Source organism: Oreochromis aureus, linkage group 5, assembly GCF_013358895.1.
Source record: "Oreochromis aureus strain Israel breed Guangdong linkage group 5, ZZ_aureus, whole genome shotgun sequence".
In the NCBI taxonomy this organism is placed as follows: Eukaryota; Metazoa; Chordata; class Actinopteri; order Cichliformes; family Cichlidae; genus Oreochromis; species Oreochromis aureus.
The window spans coordinates 12,179,758-12,198,714 of NC_052946.1; the positions used below are offsets into that span (position 1 = coordinate 12,179,758).

An 18,957-nucleotide genomic window follows, 5' to 3' on the forward strand; every position below is an offset into this window, starting at 1 on the left:
ACTGAGAGTTAAAACACTGTCTAAAGTCTTTCATCTTTAATAAAATGATCAGCGTTCTTCTCTACCAGTTGTAACAATTGAGTTTAACATCCAGGCATCCATGAAAACGGAATTTATGACATTTAACGGAGTTAGAAGTTAGCAGGAAGTTAGCTCGCTAGCTTCCATCTAAATACAATATAGCATGTCCTGACTGCAGGGGTTTAGAAACAAATTCAAACGTACAGCTCTGCTATCACTTCCAACATAAATGAAGACAGAAAACTAAACAGCAGTGACGTTTGTAGGGTTACTGAAGTTTGGCTAGCTGGTATATAATGATGTGCTACGTGACCGCTAGCGACACAGCTATGTTAGCATAATATAAACAAGCTAACTTTTTTTCCACTCGATAAAAGTTAACGTGAGTGTTCTCAGTGGTCAGGAACAAATGTAATCGCATGGCAGGATGCTGTAAACGGACCAAACTTCAGCCAGGAGAACAACTGAGATAATCCATCCACAATACGAGGTTAGTCATTCATATACTGCTGCATGGGCTGTGCTGTAGTTACATCGTAAGGTTTTAAAAACTGAGCTTAAATAAATGATTAGCGGTAATAAAAGCCGAGGGAGGTCAACAGTGATCACTGACTGTTTTTAGGAGCTTTTTGAGATTAAATAGAAGAAAATACAAAGCATTAAACATGTTAACAACACAAAAGCCATATTAAACGCAGACTGCTTTAGGCCCAGAAGTAGGTTTCGTCATGTCGTCACTGAACAACCGGATTGGTCCTTTTTCTAAATGGTTCCCTATATTATATTAGTTTCATATATACATATTATAGGGGGTGGTCCAACTAATTGTGGACCAAAACAGTTGTAGCCAAAAGTTTACATAGACTCAGTTTGGGTAATTTTGGACTTTTCTGCTTCCGGTGGTACTTTAATGCTGCACAAAGTGGATGGAATAATGAAGGAAGACAACTACCTCTAAAATTTTCAACCTCACCTCAGAATCAACAGCTAAATAGTTTAATCTTTTACACAATTGTATGTTCCAACATGACAATGATCCCAAACACACAAGAAAACGTCTACAATGAATAAAGCAGGGTGACACTAAACTTCTGGAAAAGACTTGGAAGATCCCCAAACTCAACCCCATTATAAATTTGTAAACTAAACTTAAATGCCAAGTCAGAACCAGGAAATCAATCAATTCTGCCACGAAAAGTAGTGAAATATTTGGCTAAAACCATGCCCATGAAGAGTGTATGTAAACTTCTGACCACAACTGTATATGTATAATGTAAATATATTATGAATGTGTACTCTGACAGTTCTGACTCAAAAGACCAAGATGGCAGACATCCCTCTGTGGTTCCTCCATATCACAGGAGCACACGCAAACACACATATAGCCCTTCACAGGTCAAGTCATGTCAAGGATCAGATCTACTGAGGTCAACAGGCTTCCTCAGTCCTCTTAGCCCACTCACTGATCACAGAGTAAACAGATAACACCAGCAGCTCCTTCGCTTCTGATGTGAACCCATCGGAGCGACGCTCCATTTTATTAATTTCAGAGGCTGATAAAAATCTTATTCTATAACTGTATAATAGCAAACAGTTATGAAATGCAAATGGCTCACACAAACAGTGCAAAACGAATCAAGAAAAGGCCCAAAATAAGTGAACACATTCATCTCACTAGTAAGCATTTTATTTCATTTTCGAATGACAGCTTAATATTTTCCTTGGCTTAATTTCTCTTTTTTCCAGTGCATTTTCCTTCTTATTTAATCCAGTCTTGTTAAGCTTTTAAAGGCGTTGAAGTAATTTAAGAGTTGGTTTGCTGTCTGGGTCTCTGAGACTAGTGGCAGCTGCTCCGATCAGCTCCAACTCTAAAGCACAACGCAGGAGGAAGCCTTCACTCCTTTACACGTGTCACACAAATCCTACCTTTACATATTAGAGGAAAATAAACAGCCTTCGCTTCTCCGACCATTTCTTTTTTCCCTCTTTTTGCTCTGTCTCAGTAACATGAGGGTATATAAACATGAGCCTCTATGGATCAGTGTGCACAGACACAGGATATAGAGTGATTCCCCTTTGAACCCACATCAAGGGTGAAGGGTGGACACAAAAAAGGGGGGATGGGGAGAGGGTTCACACACACACACACACACACACACACACACACAGGGGTCACCTTTGCTCTGCTGTGTGCCTGTTGAGACAATTTCAACCTTAGGATTCCACCAGAGGAAGCAGCATCCACCCCCACATTGTTTCTGACAATTATAACCCAGTGTACACACCACAAGACCTGAGCTGTCAGACATGCAAACATGGCACACGCTGAGTTTCCTAAATGACCCTAGTGTGGTTACCATTTAAACGCAATTACTTAATGATCATTATGACATCAGAACACTCAATGTAACAATATATTCAAGCAGAGTTAAAGAGAACTCTGTTTAAGCTGGTCAAATTGTGGCAAAATGCAGTCTTTGGTTCATGTTTTCCTCTCATTTGTCACTTTTCTGTAGCTCAAATACAAATCAGCTCCGATTTGTATTTGATCTGTTGGTAACAGTTAAATCCCAGGTTAGCGTGTCTTTCCTTACAGCTAAGCCCTCTGCTGGAGAAGGCAGAGGGGGGGGATCGGGCAGCAGATTGAAGAGGAGATGGATAAATAGAAAGCAGAGCTGGGGTGGGGGAGCCTGGATGGAGAGGTGTTTCATAAGCCCAGCTGCCAGATCCTGTACTTTGCATTGCCAGGTCCCAGCTGCTGAAGTGGGGAAGCTTTGAGGTTGATTGAGGGGTTGGATTAAGCAAACTATATGTAATGCTGGTAAAGGGAAGTCATTCTAACACCCGGTTTTGCTTTAACTTAGGTGGCTCAAACACCCCCCCTGTCTGTGTGCTTCCTAGATTAAATGTGTTTATTAAAGGCACTCAGATTAAGCCGATACTTTCCAGAACATAACTATAAGTGATTATATGTAGACTGGCTGTATGTCAGAGTCACTGAGACAAGGTGCATTTTACAGAGCCAGCTTTACTTACACCTGCCACTCCACAACCCACATAACACCACATTACTAAAACACTGTCTAATAACCTACTTAAGACTTGTTACTCAATATTACCTCAGAATATGTTGGATCAGAAAAAAAGGGCTCGATATAAAAATAATTTCTTTTAAAAATCAGTAACTGCTGTGCATAAATGTCATGGAGCTGGATTGGTACTGATAGGTGAGGAGAGGGAGGAGGGGAAGTACAGATTGTGTGGAATTCAAACAAAAGTCAGGCACGAGCTTCATAAAGGCAGTACTAATCTTAACATGCCATCTAGTGGAGAAAGATGGTACAAACCAAAACAGCGCAAGTGCAGGAAATCCTGACGAAATGAGGACCACTACTACTGATGACATATAATTAGAGTCTTGATTAGACTCGGAAGATTACCCTGTGTGTTTTCATACAATGAATGCAAATTAACACACAAACAACATCAACAGCTTATGTGGGATATGGGGCAAGTGTAGTCTCTCTCAAAGTCCTGAGCAAAGTCTTGCTGGTGTTAATTAAAATAAGGTCCTTGTTTTTCTAGAGCAGAATAAAGTAATTTTTCACCGCGCTCCAGTTTCCTTCACCCCAATCTAAATCTCAGTGATTTCATGCTCTGTTCAGTTGGAACCCATAAGATGCCAACTCAGCAGAAAACTTGACAGAAAGGGTATACCGCAATAAAGATTAATGTAGTGCAAAATTAAAAAGAACTGAAATCCTATTAATCAATAATTTAGATTGAAGTTTTAAGGACAACTGGGCAAAAACCGCCCGTAGATGTAGGCTGGCGCAACAATGACAAACGGATCACAACAGACGTGACACTTGTACTCCTTTACTCCACCCTCCAAGTTGATCAAAGTGGATCCTTGCACACTGGGCGCTAATGCGATATCATACCCATCAGAAAAGCCTTCTGAAGGCTGCCTAATGAATATATAGCATAGATAGGACCTCAATTAGTGGGCCAGTGAGAGCAGGGAGGCGCCATGCCGTACCACATAAACAAACTTATCTTGACAGGGTCTCTTGGCCAAAGGAGCGAGATGGGCGGATAGCGACGGAGGCTGAGAGAAAATGAATTACCTTCCTGACACACGTCAAAGCCAATCACCACGAAGCATCCTTTGCCGTTCCCGTGCCCCAAATCCCTGCCGCCACCGCTGCGTTTCATCTGCCAGTGTTAGTATGCACACAGGCCGTGCGCCAGCCTCCAAATGTATTCATTTATTCAGAGCCCCTCGGAGAAATCACAGTGTCTTGTTGTCCTTTTTTTCCCTGGCTGTCCAGATGGAATTTGCGTGAATAACATCGGTTTAGTGAGGCAGAAAATAAGTACAGGCTAGCACAGCAGAGGGGACTAGATTACGCCCTCACCCACCTCCCTAAAAAAAAAGACAAGTGTCACCTTCATATACTTCTTTCTCCCTCTCCATTTTCTTTTTCCACTTCTATTGAAACTCAAAACACCCATACAATGCTTCCTGCAATTATTTTGCAATATCATGCACTGCCGGTGCAATTAGGCAGACGATCATGAATCAAAGAACTACAGCGGCTTTTTTTTTTCCATTACAAAAAGGTGAGCGCCTATCAAGGGAGTTTAGCCCAGTACTCATTTATCCTTGTTTTGTTTTGCATTTATAACCAGAGTAATTGAATTAATTAATCAGATTTAGCTCTAAAAAGGAGAGCACACATCTTGTGCAAGTAACTGACTGAGATGAAAGTGAGGGAGGAAAAAAAAATCTGTAAATCAATACTACAAACTTCAATCCAACCCAAGAGAAATTAAATTGTCTTCAGTCACAAGCGTAGAAAGCCTCAATATCCGTTCAACCTATCCAAAAAAAATCCACCACACATCTTTCAAAGAGCTGAGCAGCTGTTTTTAGTATTGATTTCAATATGATCTGTATGACGTACTTTGTAATTACCTGGAACTGAACTTTACCAAAGACAGACATAAGCGCAGGATCTGCTGTGGAACAGGTACTGATAATGGTATCAACAGTGGATGACAGACACAAGTGAGCGACTGAGTGTGAAGATAACACGTGAATGAAACCTACCTCTCTGAGGACTGTACTGCCATATCCTCTGTACAAGCCTCGAACCCCCTGCCCAGAGAAGCAACAGGAAAAAATGTTTTAATCTAATGAATAAAATCTAATTTTTGCTTGAATGCACAACAATCAATGAACAGATAAAGCACTTGTATAATTCATCTGTGGGAACAAAGTTTATTCAGCTTCTTCACAGATTATAGCAGCGCATAACTGCTGGGAGCTGTTAGGGTTAAGGTGCTGGTATGCTCCAACCACAGCATTTGTCAGCACTCGTCTTAAACCCCACCCCCCACCCCACACCCACCCAACACTCATAATGTTTAGATTGGAGCGGCTGAGTCTAACAATTTATTACAATTTATGAAATCAGTGACCCAACATCCACACCCACTCAAAACAGTGATTGGTGGATCTGAGCGCTACAGCTGGCTTAAAGCAGAGGGGACTTCAGAAACTTAATTTACTTATATGTTCAAACATATGAATATAGACAATTATATACTCATTTAAACCTTCCCCACCTTGATCTGCTACCTTTTGGAACTACTATCAACACCTCAGCTTTGAATCATGGCTTCACATGAACTAGCAGTTTAATTTACATAACACACTTCATTACTCGTGAACTCACAGTGCCAGTACTTTAGTTCTGGATTTCAGATAAGTTTGCTTTTTGATAATCTGCTTGCATTTCTTGGCAACAGGCTTGTTTTCATCAATGTCCTCAGATCCCATATCTCAGCAGGGTTACTGATATGAACGACAGCCAAAAATCACACACACATAAACACAAAATTAATGGACAAAAATGAGCTTCTGATTGCCACATACCTCTTCTCTAAGAGTAGCCAGCAGTATGCTGTAGGTAGACGATGAGAGGGAAGCTTGGGCCCTCTGTTTGACCACCTCTGTGGGTACCCGGATCAGACACGCCACCTACAGGATGAAAACAAAAAGTTAAAGGCCTGAATTTGTAGTTGCTGTATTACACTATACTTTCATTTTATAGACCCTTTATATCCATGTTGTGCTTAATTGGAGGTTAGGAAACCCACATCTTTGTGTGTGCACATACCCACACCACTCCCCTAGATGCCCTTTTGCTGTACATGATATCACCTTCTGTATGTTTTTGCTACATGGCAGGTGGCCATGATGTGGCACGGCTCGAGGAGAGCAATTACATGAAGCTGGCAGGCTAACGACTGCTTTAGTTAGTGCGCAACTGGGCCAATTAACAAACTGGTACACAGAGCGGACATGACACCAGAGCAACAGTTGTCATGCTCGCAAAAGGTCATCAGGCTGACTGTGTATCTGTGTCCAAGGAACATGCTTCCGTCAAACACCCTGATAGATCCAGACACGCATGCACACCCCGGCAGCCACACTCCCTGCTCAAGTCCCAACCCATCCACCATATGTCAACAAAAATATGGACTGCCAACAGCTAGTGAAGACAGACATGAATATTTATGCTTCATAACTCCCATGGTCCGAAAGGCAAGGAGAGGCAGGCAGGCAAGCACAGCTGCCCACCTGGCGGCTTGATTTCCCATTTATCCTGCACCAGAGTGGAAAAACCGGCTAACAGCAAGCAATCTTAGAGAGCGATTTGTGAGCCCCCCCACCCCCACCCTACTGTGACTTCCCTTAGTCGCACAGATGCCAGTCTGCCGGTGCCACCCACGCCACAGCAACACCAAGCAAGGAGGATAGCAAGGAGAGAAGGAATGTTAGAGGCGGTAAAGACGCTTCCCGTTTTGCTCCTCTCCCAGTTCAGCTGTCGCTACACTGATTTAGCATTTGGGCCTAATCATTAGGCTCTTTTGGGCCATACCTTGTAAACAAGAAGGCAAAGAAAACACCGCGAACTGTTAAAGGGTTCTGCTGGACATTTGTTCTTTCTGTCATCTCTTATTTTTTAGTACTGCTATAATACCTGCTGACTGTTGAGCAACAGCTGGACCAATTCTCAACTTTGTTTTGACTTTCACTACATCACTTTTTCTGCGGGCTACGCAAGTTGTTCCTCTTTTCAGCACACAGTGAACACAGCAGCCTTAACCTCCATACATAACAGCAAAAAACAAACGACTTGAATGCGCCTCTATAAGGAATTCTGTGCAAGCTGCTGGTATTTCACATTAGTGTCCAGCTGCAGCACAACCACGGAGCAACACTACCACCAAGTGCCCAAACTCGCACCTGCACGACCCATTCGCGACAACTGAGCTTGCTGCATCTGCCTCTGAGATCTCATTTACCCTCCCCCTTTGGTCAAGTTAGAATTTCTAATACAATGTACATCATGTTTACCCCAAACCAATTCTCCAAAGGAGCAGAAAACGGCAGCTAAATGGAAAGAAAGTGGCTATGACAAGTAATTACTGATGTAATTGGCTGGGGGGCTTGGACTTAAGATGGCCTTTTCCTTTCCTGTCACTGCAGCGAGGAGGCCAGAATGAGACACAGATTATACCAAATAAATGAGGGACATTGTTTATTTGGGAGTAATTTGTGCAACTAGGGGTGGCGGCGATGATGCTTAGTGGATAAAAGATCGAGTGTGTGGTCTCCGAGGTTATTTCAGATACAGTATCAGAAGCGGCAGCAAACGAGGGAGGAAAATGAGTGATGCTGAATGAGGACACAATGAGGTATGGCTGGGATGAAGGAAATCTAAATAATGGCTAGAGATGCGGAAGGTAATATCTCATCAGAGAGCAAGAGAGATAAAAAGAAATCAAAGCAGAAAAAGAAAGCAGCACAGAATCAAGAAGGGGAAAGAAAGCAAGCATGCAAGAAAAAAAGAACCCTGCCCCGTTTTTTTTTTGTTTTTTTCAACACTTTCCTCCGGCTCGTAAACTTATTAGAAATCTATTGGTAGCCTTTTAAATTTCTGCTACCATTTATCTTTATTTACAAGCTGCTGGATATGTCAAGCAGCCTTCATTAGGAAGCTGCCTGTCTGTGTTTGAAGCTCTTCAGTTTGGCCTGTTGTCGTTAATCCAAATGACAGAGTATGTTTTCTGTTTGTAGCTCGGGCCGCCATACGACGAAGTCAAAGTCCAGCACTCAGTCATGGGAGAACCACAGTAAGGGATGGGAAATTAGCAGAGACTCGTAGCACATTAGAGTCATTAAATCCCTCCATCCGGCAGGCCTTTGCCCCCATGCCTCTTTTACCATGTCTGGCCATCAGGACACGGTGGTCGGTCAGTCGGGACCGGGATTGCCGTTTGGCACCATAGCAACAACAGGTTGGAAAAACATATAGGCTTTAATAACTGCATTGGGCCTAACTTATTTGGATTTATTCATCATTAAAAACAGTGCGATCACCACCAAGAAACAAGATTGCCCTTTTGTGGACAATAGTAAATTTTAATCTTTTTTCTTTGTTGACATTTGGCTGGAACTATAGCGCAGTTAACACAATATAAAAAATAAAAAACAAACAGTAAAAGTGCCTTGAGCTGCCCTTTCAAAAAGACAATACTGTCTGTAACCACTGCTTTCTTTGGATTTCATTATAACTCAAATGCATTACAGTATCGCAAAGGATAAAGTAAGCAAGGAAATGGAAGAAAGAAGGAAGATGGAGAAGAAAAGGGTCATGGAGAAGAAGGGTAGAGATGAGGACACTGCATGTCTCCAACTCTGAAACAACAGCCAATAAATCACAGAGCGTGGCGCTCCTCGAAGGCGATGCATGGATTATTTCTCAGAGCCAAGTTAAGTGGCTGCCAGTTTCTCCTACCTCCCTCCCAAAAAAAGAAACTCCTCCCTCCTTCTCAATGTCCCCCCTATCTTGTCATGTCACACTGTATTTTCCAGTACATCCTCCCACAGATGTGTGGCAGTAAGAGGGTGTGGGGAGGTGGGGAGGGGGGGTTATAGATGCGAGAGAAGCCTGCTGCCTGGCCTTGACAAATGAGCTTTCAGGGCAGACGTCGAGCGAATGGGAATGAAGATAAATCTGATCTAATGGCTGGATAACAGCCTGCTAGAGCCTGACAGACGCCATCAGCTTACACATTCTTTATGGGAGCGTCCCACCACTGCGGTCGCACAAACACCGAGGTGTTTGTGGCAGTGGGGATTTTCTCTCATTGTCTCGACCCTCTCGAGTTCTTTCTCTCTACAACTTGTGACTGTCCTCGGTCTCTGTCTGTCTGTTATTGCCTGCAGGTGAATGCAGTGGTAACTAGGTTAATATAGACACTTTATTAGCTGACACTTGACTTGAAGAGCAAGATTCAACAGCTCTAGTAAATTTCTGGCTTTGTCCGCAAAGACTGTGCACTTGTTAGACCAAAGGATTTTAATTCCACTATCATACGTTGGTACAGAATAAAATCTGAGCAAACTCCCTTTGGTATGGCTATAATAGATTTTCTTGGAAGTCAGCAATATCTTATTAATAAATGTAAAGTCAAGCACATCATCTACTGAGCTTGAGCATCAAAGTAGCAAAGCAATAAGTCCCCATAAAGCATCTGTTGTGAACGTTGTGGAGTGGAAACAGTTGGTAAAACACACTAGCCTCCTGGGGAAAAGGATCATAGACTGAGTGGGTTAGAGAGGGGAAGTCAGGCAAGGACCAAATAACAAGTTGCCTCTTCTTTAAGTTGTGTGTGTCACACTGACTGCTGCTCTGGTCTCCACAAGAGAAAAACGAGAAGGAGGTAGAGCAATAAGGAAACAATCAAAGCGAGTCACTCTGATCTATAGTCGCCATCCATCCCACCAGCTTAACTGCTTAATAAAGTCAGGCCTGTTTGTAAAGAGGAAAAAAATGAAGATCGTTAGATCTGGTTAAAGTTAGGTGGTCATTACGATCTGTTTGACATATTACATTTGGATGAAAATGGGGAAGCTGCACAGTTTTCATAAAATCTGTTTGTGAAATATTTTCCTTGATCATTAAAAAAATTCCTTTGACAATTTGTTGCCTAATGTACTTTTTATTTATGGCTTAAAGGACAAAAACATTTTTAGCACAATGTATATTAAATTACAGCACATAGCACAAGTGCCAAAATAGAAAATAAAGTCTTGTGCGACACTGTTTGCTGTGTTTTTCTGTCACCCATCTCACACACATCTGACAGAACTGATGTGCTTCTGTTTTAACCTGTTGTCTGGCATTGACTCATAAAATATTTGGACAAGTGAAAAACATACCTAGCTATGATTGGCCAGTTATGATATAATCTCAGCTCAGATGAGATGAATAATAAAAAAATGGAACTTTGGATGAAACCAAGTGAATAATGTAAGAGTCAAGTGAACCTGTCAGCAGATAAGAATTGGGTTTTATTCTGTATTATTTTCTATTATGTTGAGTTAACAGACCTACTAGAAAGTAATGTAGTTGTTTGCATAAACAAAAACTCAAAGGTAGCAGTTTTTAACCTGACTGCTTACAATCCATCACAATTCACAGTGAAAAACGGGAATATTACAACTATATGGTCATTAGTAATTATTACCATAGATAGTAAATATGAAAAGATGTGAACACATCAGTGTGTCATAGTTTTCACAGTAATGCTGATGTTATCATAATGGTGATAGCAAGGCCACAACCCCGCATTCCTGGTGTGGGAATCGACCAATACGACCACTCCCTCAACGATCACGATCACCACCTAGCGGGTCTTTCTTTACCATCACTGGAATTGCAAGACAATTCATGAATAATCAAATCTGAGGCAACATAGAGAAGCTCATAATAACGGCTTTGCTAAATATTTGAACTGAATATTGTTCAGTACATCAGGAGAGAGAATTTAGTGAAATTGTAGGTAGTGTGCATGAAGGCGAAGCTGTGAAAATGGCAAAGGGCCCATAAAAAAAAGACAAATGTGACCTTGAGCACAGTTTGAGTGAAGAAGCATTTGGAGATCAATGTTTGAACTTTGATCAAATTTTGAGCAATGTAGGAGTAGCAATTCTTGTGAGTTATGAATGGACGGATGGACAACTGATGGTTCGTCATAGTCGGAGTTCATCCATCCTTATATACTGGCTATACCGGTGTATAAGAAGTTTGCTGAAATAAATTAATAATTAAATTTAATTGAATTTTAATCATATACTGCCAGTTCAATAGAACAGTCATCTCAAAGCACTTTATATTGTAAGGTAGCCTGTTTAAGCATGCACTTGGTGAAAGTGGGGAGAAAAAAACAGAATTTTACAGGAAGGGACAAGATGCAGAAGCAGGCCATGACAAGTGTAAGGAGAAGAGAGGACAGAGGAGTATAGTGAGGTCATGGACATTCAAAAGGAGAAAAACTACAGGAGAGAGTCAACAAAATCAAACTACATGCCCACAACATTATGTACATGAGGACTGGAAAATAAGGAAGAGGAGAAAAACTGGTCAATACATCATGGGAAGTCCTACAGCAGCCATAGCAGCCTAATTAATGGATGGCTTCGAGTTTACTTATCAAGACCAAACTATAAATTCAATTAAAAAGAAAAGATTTATGCTAATCATAAAAGTAAAGATGGTGTCTTGTCTCCTGAAGTTAAATAAAAGAGTGCTAAAGTAAGTCAGATACATCTCTCATGAAACAAAACTTCAGGAAGTGAGGAACACCAGAATGTTTGTTAATCACGCATTTTCTGCTGCCTGTGTTGTTAATTATTTTCTTGGCAAATACTAGATGTAAGAAATTTGCCACCACTTCAGTCAGACACTCAAACCAAGACCGTTATAAAAAGTCATTAGCACCTACTGAGACAAAGAATCATATTTGGCTGCTGTTGCATCACAGTGCAGAAGTTTAGGGCTTGTATCTAACTCGGGGCAGCACTAGGGTAGGCCTTTCATGGCTAAGCCTGAAGATTACCCTCTTTGAACAAGACGATCTCAGCTGGCAGAATGCAGGGGGATACCGCCCCTGCTCTGCTCGGCTCCATTCTGTGGATTTGTGCCTTTGATGTGCTCAAATCCACAATGAGGTTAGCGGTAGTGGCAACCTCTGCCTGACCTATCACATTCAACTTGACTGCAGTATACATAAAAAACCTGAAAAAAATGTTCTGATTGTTAAGTGTTAAACACATACGGTAACCCCAATAACTGATACACTAATTCTGAGAACTAGGGGAAGATTTGCTAATCTTCGAGTATCATTATGTCCTCTTGTGAACACTGTGTGGCCTGAAAAGTTTAGAGACTGCATCTAAAAATGGCAAAAACTTTTCCCTGATCCAAGTTTGGCTACAGACTTCTGTAAATTAAAGAAACAAAAACAAAACAACAACTTGTGTAGCACCGCGCTGTTCTCTGCGCTTTGCCACACTCTGATCGCTCCCCCCGGAAGTTGCGTTCTGTAAGCGCCTTAAACGACCCATGCTGGATCTCTTCCACCATGTCAAAATGTCAAACTTTCAACTTGAATTTCATTCTGGGAAAGAGGAAGAAACATCTGCATGATGCATCAGATCAAGCTGCTCCTAGGAAACTCTCCCACTAGAAGGCTTGTTGGGCTCTAGGTCTTAACCCATGATGCCAGTGGTGACGATAATGACATGAAGGTTATATGCAGGGGGTCACAAAACTGCACGTAACACGTGTCCTGCTGTTCACTAAGCAACATGACACAGAATCCTAATCTGAGCATGTGTAAGGACACGACCATGCTTCGCTCCGTTCTTGCAGAACAGGCTCAGTCTCAGAACTTTCTGATCGCGCCTCGTAGGTAACCTAAAGTACAGTGAACAACATGCCATGTGGAATAATCCCATTTCATAAACATGCAAAACCTGGCTAAATTACACCCATCCAAAAGCCATGAATACTGAATGTCTAGCATTTTGCAGACAGCCTAGGGTATACCAAGGGGGGCATCCTATTTTCCATATCCCCCATTTCATGCCAGTGTGAATACCCATGGCTCAAATCCTGCGGTTCACTACAAGTGACTGGGAGAGGATTCGGCTGAGGAAATTGCGCTGCTTCTCATTGGTTTCAAGCGTGAATTCCCCAGACTAAATTGTCAGAGTCTGGGGGTCTGAGATGGGAAAGTAGATGAGTCAATAGGCAGTAATGAGGTCTTATTTACCCAGCTGGTTGAGAGAACTGCTGGGACAGTACCGAGGAAGCCCCCTTAACTCACCCAGCTGGACCTTGAGGCCTACAGCCAAAACCACATACTCCCTCCCCAGCTACTCCATTGAATGGCAGTCTATGAAATTTAAAAGGCGATAACATTAAGAGACATGCCATTGGTTTTCATTTGGGACATACGTTGGTGGGAAAGAAACAACAAGGGCAAGAACACAGAAGAGCAAAAATATGCATGTAAAGACAGCTGGCCTTCTAAAGATGGAAGTGCTGGGAATCATTTAGACCAACAAAAGAATACAAATGACTCCACAGTTTACTGCCAGAGTGAAACAGGGATATAAATCCACATGAGAGGAGACAAAGGATGGGAGAATGAGGGACACGCCGACTTACTACTTCTCCCAGGGAGGCGGCCAGCATGTGAGTGACAGGTGCCACATGTGGTAATGCAAATACTCCACCGGTGCCGAGAAGGGCCTTTGTGTATTCGTAGGTGACGAAGAAAGCAGCGGCTGAAACCAAGCAGAACCACAGGCGTTTAAGGCCCATTAGTCAACCAGCATAGAGCAATTAATATCCCTCACTACCACTGACAGGGGAGGAACTGAGGTGTGTGTGTGCGTCTGTGTGTGTGTGTGTCTGCCTACACTTAAACACAAAGAAAGTCAACACATTATTCTGCAAAATTATAAAGATGAAATCATCAAATACACTCTACGGTACTCAAATAAAGAGATGCTTATTGTGTTTCAAATTTCTGACTGTGAGAGTGGTAGACATGCAGAAAAAACATACTTTCTTTAAACTGATGCTCAAATATTAGGCACGTTGGAGCTACTACCCTGCAAGACAGTGCTTGGCACCTTCTCAAAAGCTCTCCCTGACTAGGATACTGCCTGTGTTGAAAACACTAAGCTACAGTTAGAAAGGTTTACACCTATAGCCCCTTTAGAGACCACTTCAACTACAAGGCAATTCAAAGTTCCCAAATTAAAACCTAAGAAAACAAACAGATATAAAAGGGATATTTAAATAGGATTGTAAAGCAAAATAACTGATGCTAAAAGGAGAGCCTCTGAGCATCATTTAGTTTAAGGTTTCAGTGAATTCAAATAATCACTACATTTTCAGAAAGCTACAGTGTTATTTGTGGTAAATTATTTGAGTGCATGGTTAATTTGCTGCAGCTCAACAAATAAATTAATCAGCTTCAGTGTTATTAATGGTACTTTTTTCAGCAACTGTTTAAAGGAGTAACAAGCAACTGGCAGCACTTAAAGTTGTGAGAAAAGCATAAGTGCATTCCACGGAGATTTTGAAGGGTTTTTTTAAACATTTGATCCTCTTTGAAGCAGTGACTGTAGAAAAAGTTAGAAAGCCTGAACACAACCACAATTTAAAAAAAAACGTAGCATTATAAAATAATTTATTCAACAAAATTATCAATTGATGAATTATACTTTTGTGGAAAATATTAGTAGACCCCTGGCCTCCAAAGCAAGTGTTTTACCTCTTTAGCTGAAATACCTGTTGTGGTTATATTGTAGGTATTCTGTATACAGTGTTGGGGAGTAACGGAATACATGTACCGCCGTTACGTATTTAAAACACAAAATATGGGTAACTGTATCCCGTTACAGTTACAGTTTAAAAAGGTGGTATTCAGAATACAGTTACTTTGTTGAAATGAATGGATTACACGGCGGTCTTTTCCTGTTTCTGTCCCCTCTCTATTTTTACTTTCTACGCCGGTGGAAACCCAAACAAAACACGCATTAAGAGGCTCTAATGTCTGTGTCTCAATCTCGTGGCTCATGTCACCTCTACTTGCGGCCACATAATGACATGAAGAAATATTTTTAAAAATTATTCACAAAAAATATTTAATATGAAGGCAATAGGCAGAGTGTTACAGGCATCGCCCTAAAGAATGTAGCCTCATGGGCAGTGTAGTCCGTGCTGCGTTATGTGTCTGTGAGCGCGAGGGAGGGAGAAAAAGAGTAGAAAAGTACGAGTTGTCACTGACCAGAAACAGGAAATGGAAGCATGTAAAACATAATAATAACCACTGCAGCCAAAAAGACGGCCTGACGACCCAGTTTTAAGTAAGCTATTAAGACTCGACTGTACACTGTGTTCGTGTTTTCCTCCGAAACAATAAGCTCCGTTGGAGCAGCCTGTCAACGCCTCTGTCTGTCTGTCGCTAGCAAAGTTGACCCAGACAGCAAAGTAAAGCTAGTTTTCAGCTACGAGCCTAACACGGAACCCGACGTATTAGCCAGAGGTCCCTTTACGGTTCGGAGCCGCGAACCTGTTTTACAGGTGCCGAATACTTTTCTATACGAGATCGCTTCAAAAAGTGCAGCCTTACCTAATCTCAACCTACTGTAATTCATTTTATATTAAGATTTAAAATCTAGTTGGTATTGGTATGGCAAATAACCTTCAGTAAAAGTAATAAATCACACAGCAATAGTACATTCATGTAGTTGTAAAAAGCATGATAATATATTAAGTAATCCAAAGTATTCAGAATACGTTACTCTCATTGAGTAACGTAACGGAATACGTTACAAAATACATTTTGGGGCATGTATTCTGTAATCTGTAGTGGAATACTTTTTAAAAGTAACCGTCCCAACACTGTTTGTATATTTCAATCCAGCCTCTTCATTAGCCTACTGAACTCTTCCATGAAAATCTGTTAAGTTCTATGATTTTCTTACAAATACTGCCCATTTCCAATCATCCTACAGGATTTTGAAGGATTTTAACATTTCTAACTGTGCTTAGGATCATTATCATTCTATGGTCCACAACTTTCAGACATACAGCCTCACATTAATTTTTGTTGTCCCAGTGTATGAAAGGAAGCCAAAGAACTCCAAACTACAGCATTTCTATCACTGCTCATCCCAGTTTGAGTAGACTTTCTTATAGTGGAATAAGTGGATTACCTTTCCTTCTCTCTCACTGCCTGCTAATACACCTCCCTCCATGTGTGAGTGTTAATTAGTCAACTAAGGGTTGGCACTAATAAGGATTAATAGATTAGGAATCATTTTCTGTCCATGGCAACCCTCTTGAATATTTCGCCTTTATTTTCAGCTACTTCATCAAAGAGAATCAAGTGATTTTTTTTTATCCAAATGTGTTACAAAAAAAGTTATAAATCTTTTAGCCCAACCTACATATGATTTTAATACCAATATCGATACTGATGCCAATATTTAGTCATTTAAAAATCCAATACATCACCTGATTTTATTTTTATGTTTGTTTGTTTCAGTTACATGAAACATAAACAGATTTCTTTAAAATGTGTGTTACTTGCTGATGTAAGTCAGCTGGTTTTTGTGATTGTGGCATTCCAAACAGTTGTTGCCAACAGGGAAGTTGTACAATATCAACACACATGGTTCAAGGGTGTTTATTCCGTCTTCTTTACCTTTCCAGTTTTCACTTCTCAGCCAATATGTCTGAAAGTTGTGGACCATAGAATGATAATGATCCTAAATTTCTGTCTCTCTTCCACAGCATGTCTTTCATCCTGTTTTCCTTCTTTCACCCCAACCGGTCGCAGCAGATGGCCGCCCCTCCCTGAGCCTGGTTCTGCCGGAGGTTTCTTCCTGTTAAAAGGGAGTTTTTCCTTCCCACTGTCGCCAAAGTGCTTGCTCATGGGGGGTCATATGATATGATTGTTGGGGTTTTCTCTGTATTTATTATTGTGCGATCTATTGTACAATATAAAGCGCCTTGAGGCGACTTTTGCTGTGATTTGGCGCTATATAAATAAAATTGAATTGAATTGAATTGAATTCAATAAAAATGTCAAGATTGATAGATTAACAAACAGCTAATATCGACTGACAATATCGGCCCACTGATAAATCAGCTGGCCTCTAACCAAACTAATCTGATTGTGAACTACCAAACTGAAATATCCAACCAGACGTCTATCAAAAGAGCAAAATAAGTTTATGTGTGAACGGTAAAAGATTATACTACCAAACAAGTAAGTTTTGTTAAATGGTGACAGGTGTAGGAAGTGTAGGAAAAGATATGTTCCAAAACAACTCATGACCAAGACATAAGCTATGACTGCAGTTTGGAAGTTTTTCTTTTTGTTGTTGTTGTTTTAAAAAATTAGATATATGTTACTGTCATTTCTGGTTGCGTTACTCAGTAAGTCCTCCATATACATGGACAAAGAATCAGGTGAGATTAAGGTAGATTTTTGTTAAGATGAGATATAATTTTATATCTTCTTCAAGATGAATGAGCTGAATAAGTCACGGTGTAAATATTATTATTATTTACACCATGACTTATGTTTACAGATACACAGTGAGACACTGAAGGAATAACACAAGAACAGAAATACTGCAAACAATAGTTCAGAGGGAATACATATCCAGCTGTCACAATTTAATATCATACCATTGGGGAAGGAGCCGACAGCAGCAGATGGGACTCCAGCGTAGATGCCCCTAAAGCCTCCAGCCTTGTAAAAGCCCTGCTGACTCTGCAGTCTGGTCTTTATTGTGTCGAGTGGAAACAGGGTCAGATCCACACACATCCCCGCACAGCCTCCTGCCTGCGGTGACAGTCACATTGTGAGATGTACAGTAATGCTGCGACACTCAGTCCTGTCCACTTAGGAAACAGAAAACACTGCTATATTGTCACGTTAATGTCTAGCAAATATTTGACTGCAAAACAAGGAGAGCTGACAAAATGTTGGTTGTGTCTGTAAGAGTTCATTTAAAATCCACTCTTCAAGGTCGGTTCAAGTCTCCACAAACTCCACCCGAAAACAGACTGGCTTGAAGATTAACTGAAGTTTATCAATTTATATTTATCTATATATTTATATTTACATTACAATAACATTTACTTATATTCATTTCAGTACCGTTCTTTTATTTTCTCGAGCTAAATATAAAGCGTCATGGACTTTTACCTGTTCAAACAGATTTCATTATACTGTCTGAACAACAAGGAACCGGCAAAGTGGCGTTTTTTAATCCAGATATATGAGAGGGTGGTTAACAGCTTATATTTGTCTGTATTTAAAGTACGACTCTGTGTAAATAAAAATATCTTACCACCAGAGACGCCATGAACTCTCGCCTCTCCATGTTTCCGCTCTCAAAGCTGGCCTTGCAGTCTTTTAGCTATTAAAAATGCAACTGCTACACATTAACTGACACTTCAGTGAAACCAAATCATGCCTGTGAAGGACGCAGCCATTTTGGGTAAACTACTTCCGCATTGCGTCACGACGCATATGACGTCGATCGCTTGAGCCGAAGCTTCACGTGCGTGTTTGTTTTCAGAGCGTGTCTGAACGAGAGGGGAATAAAGGAGTAAATGAGTCTCCGACTGTAACATACTCTATAACAGTATAATATGTACCTTTTAATACTTTCCCCGTGGTGTCATTTGATGCTTTGTGGTAAATCCTCCACGTTTGGCTCTGAAGTGTTTGAGGGATGCTCTAAAATTACTTAAAATTATAAAAAATTCCCCACTTTTCGATAGCTCTTTTCTATGTTCTGGCTAGCAGATTGGCTCTTGTAGGAGCTGGCCGTTATTGCCTGCTTAATTGAGGAATATCGAAATATTAAAACAATTAAAGACTAATTGAAACAAAAACATACTCTGAAAATGTCAGACAACTCTTGACAATTCTGCTTGGAGGGGAAAAAAAAGCACAAACGCAACAGCT

The 18,957-nt window shown here is 40.9% G+C and overlaps 1 protein-coding gene across 1 annotated transcript in view; it reads right to left on the minus strand.

Annotated features, from left to right (window-relative positions):
* Positions 1-18,484, minus strand: part of slc25a26 (solute carrier family 25 member 26) — a 57,406-nt gene extending 38,922 nt beyond the window's left edge. The window contains exons 1-5 of the mRNA XM_031752441.2: positions 18,335-18,484; positions 17,667-17,823; positions 13,620-13,738; positions 5,966-6,070; positions 5,138-5,185 (exon numbers count right to left, since the gene is read on the minus strand). Coding sequence (XP_031608301.1) covers positions 5,138-5,185; positions 5,966-6,070; positions 13,620-13,738; positions 17,667-17,823; positions 18,335-18,367 — 462 coding nt within the window. The 5' untranslated portion in view covers positions 18,368-18,484. The remainder of the gene's footprint in view (positions 1-5,137; positions 5,186-5,965; positions 6,071-13,619; positions 13,739-17,666; positions 17,824-18,334) is intronic.
* Positions 18,485-18,957: the final 473 nt, after the last annotated feature.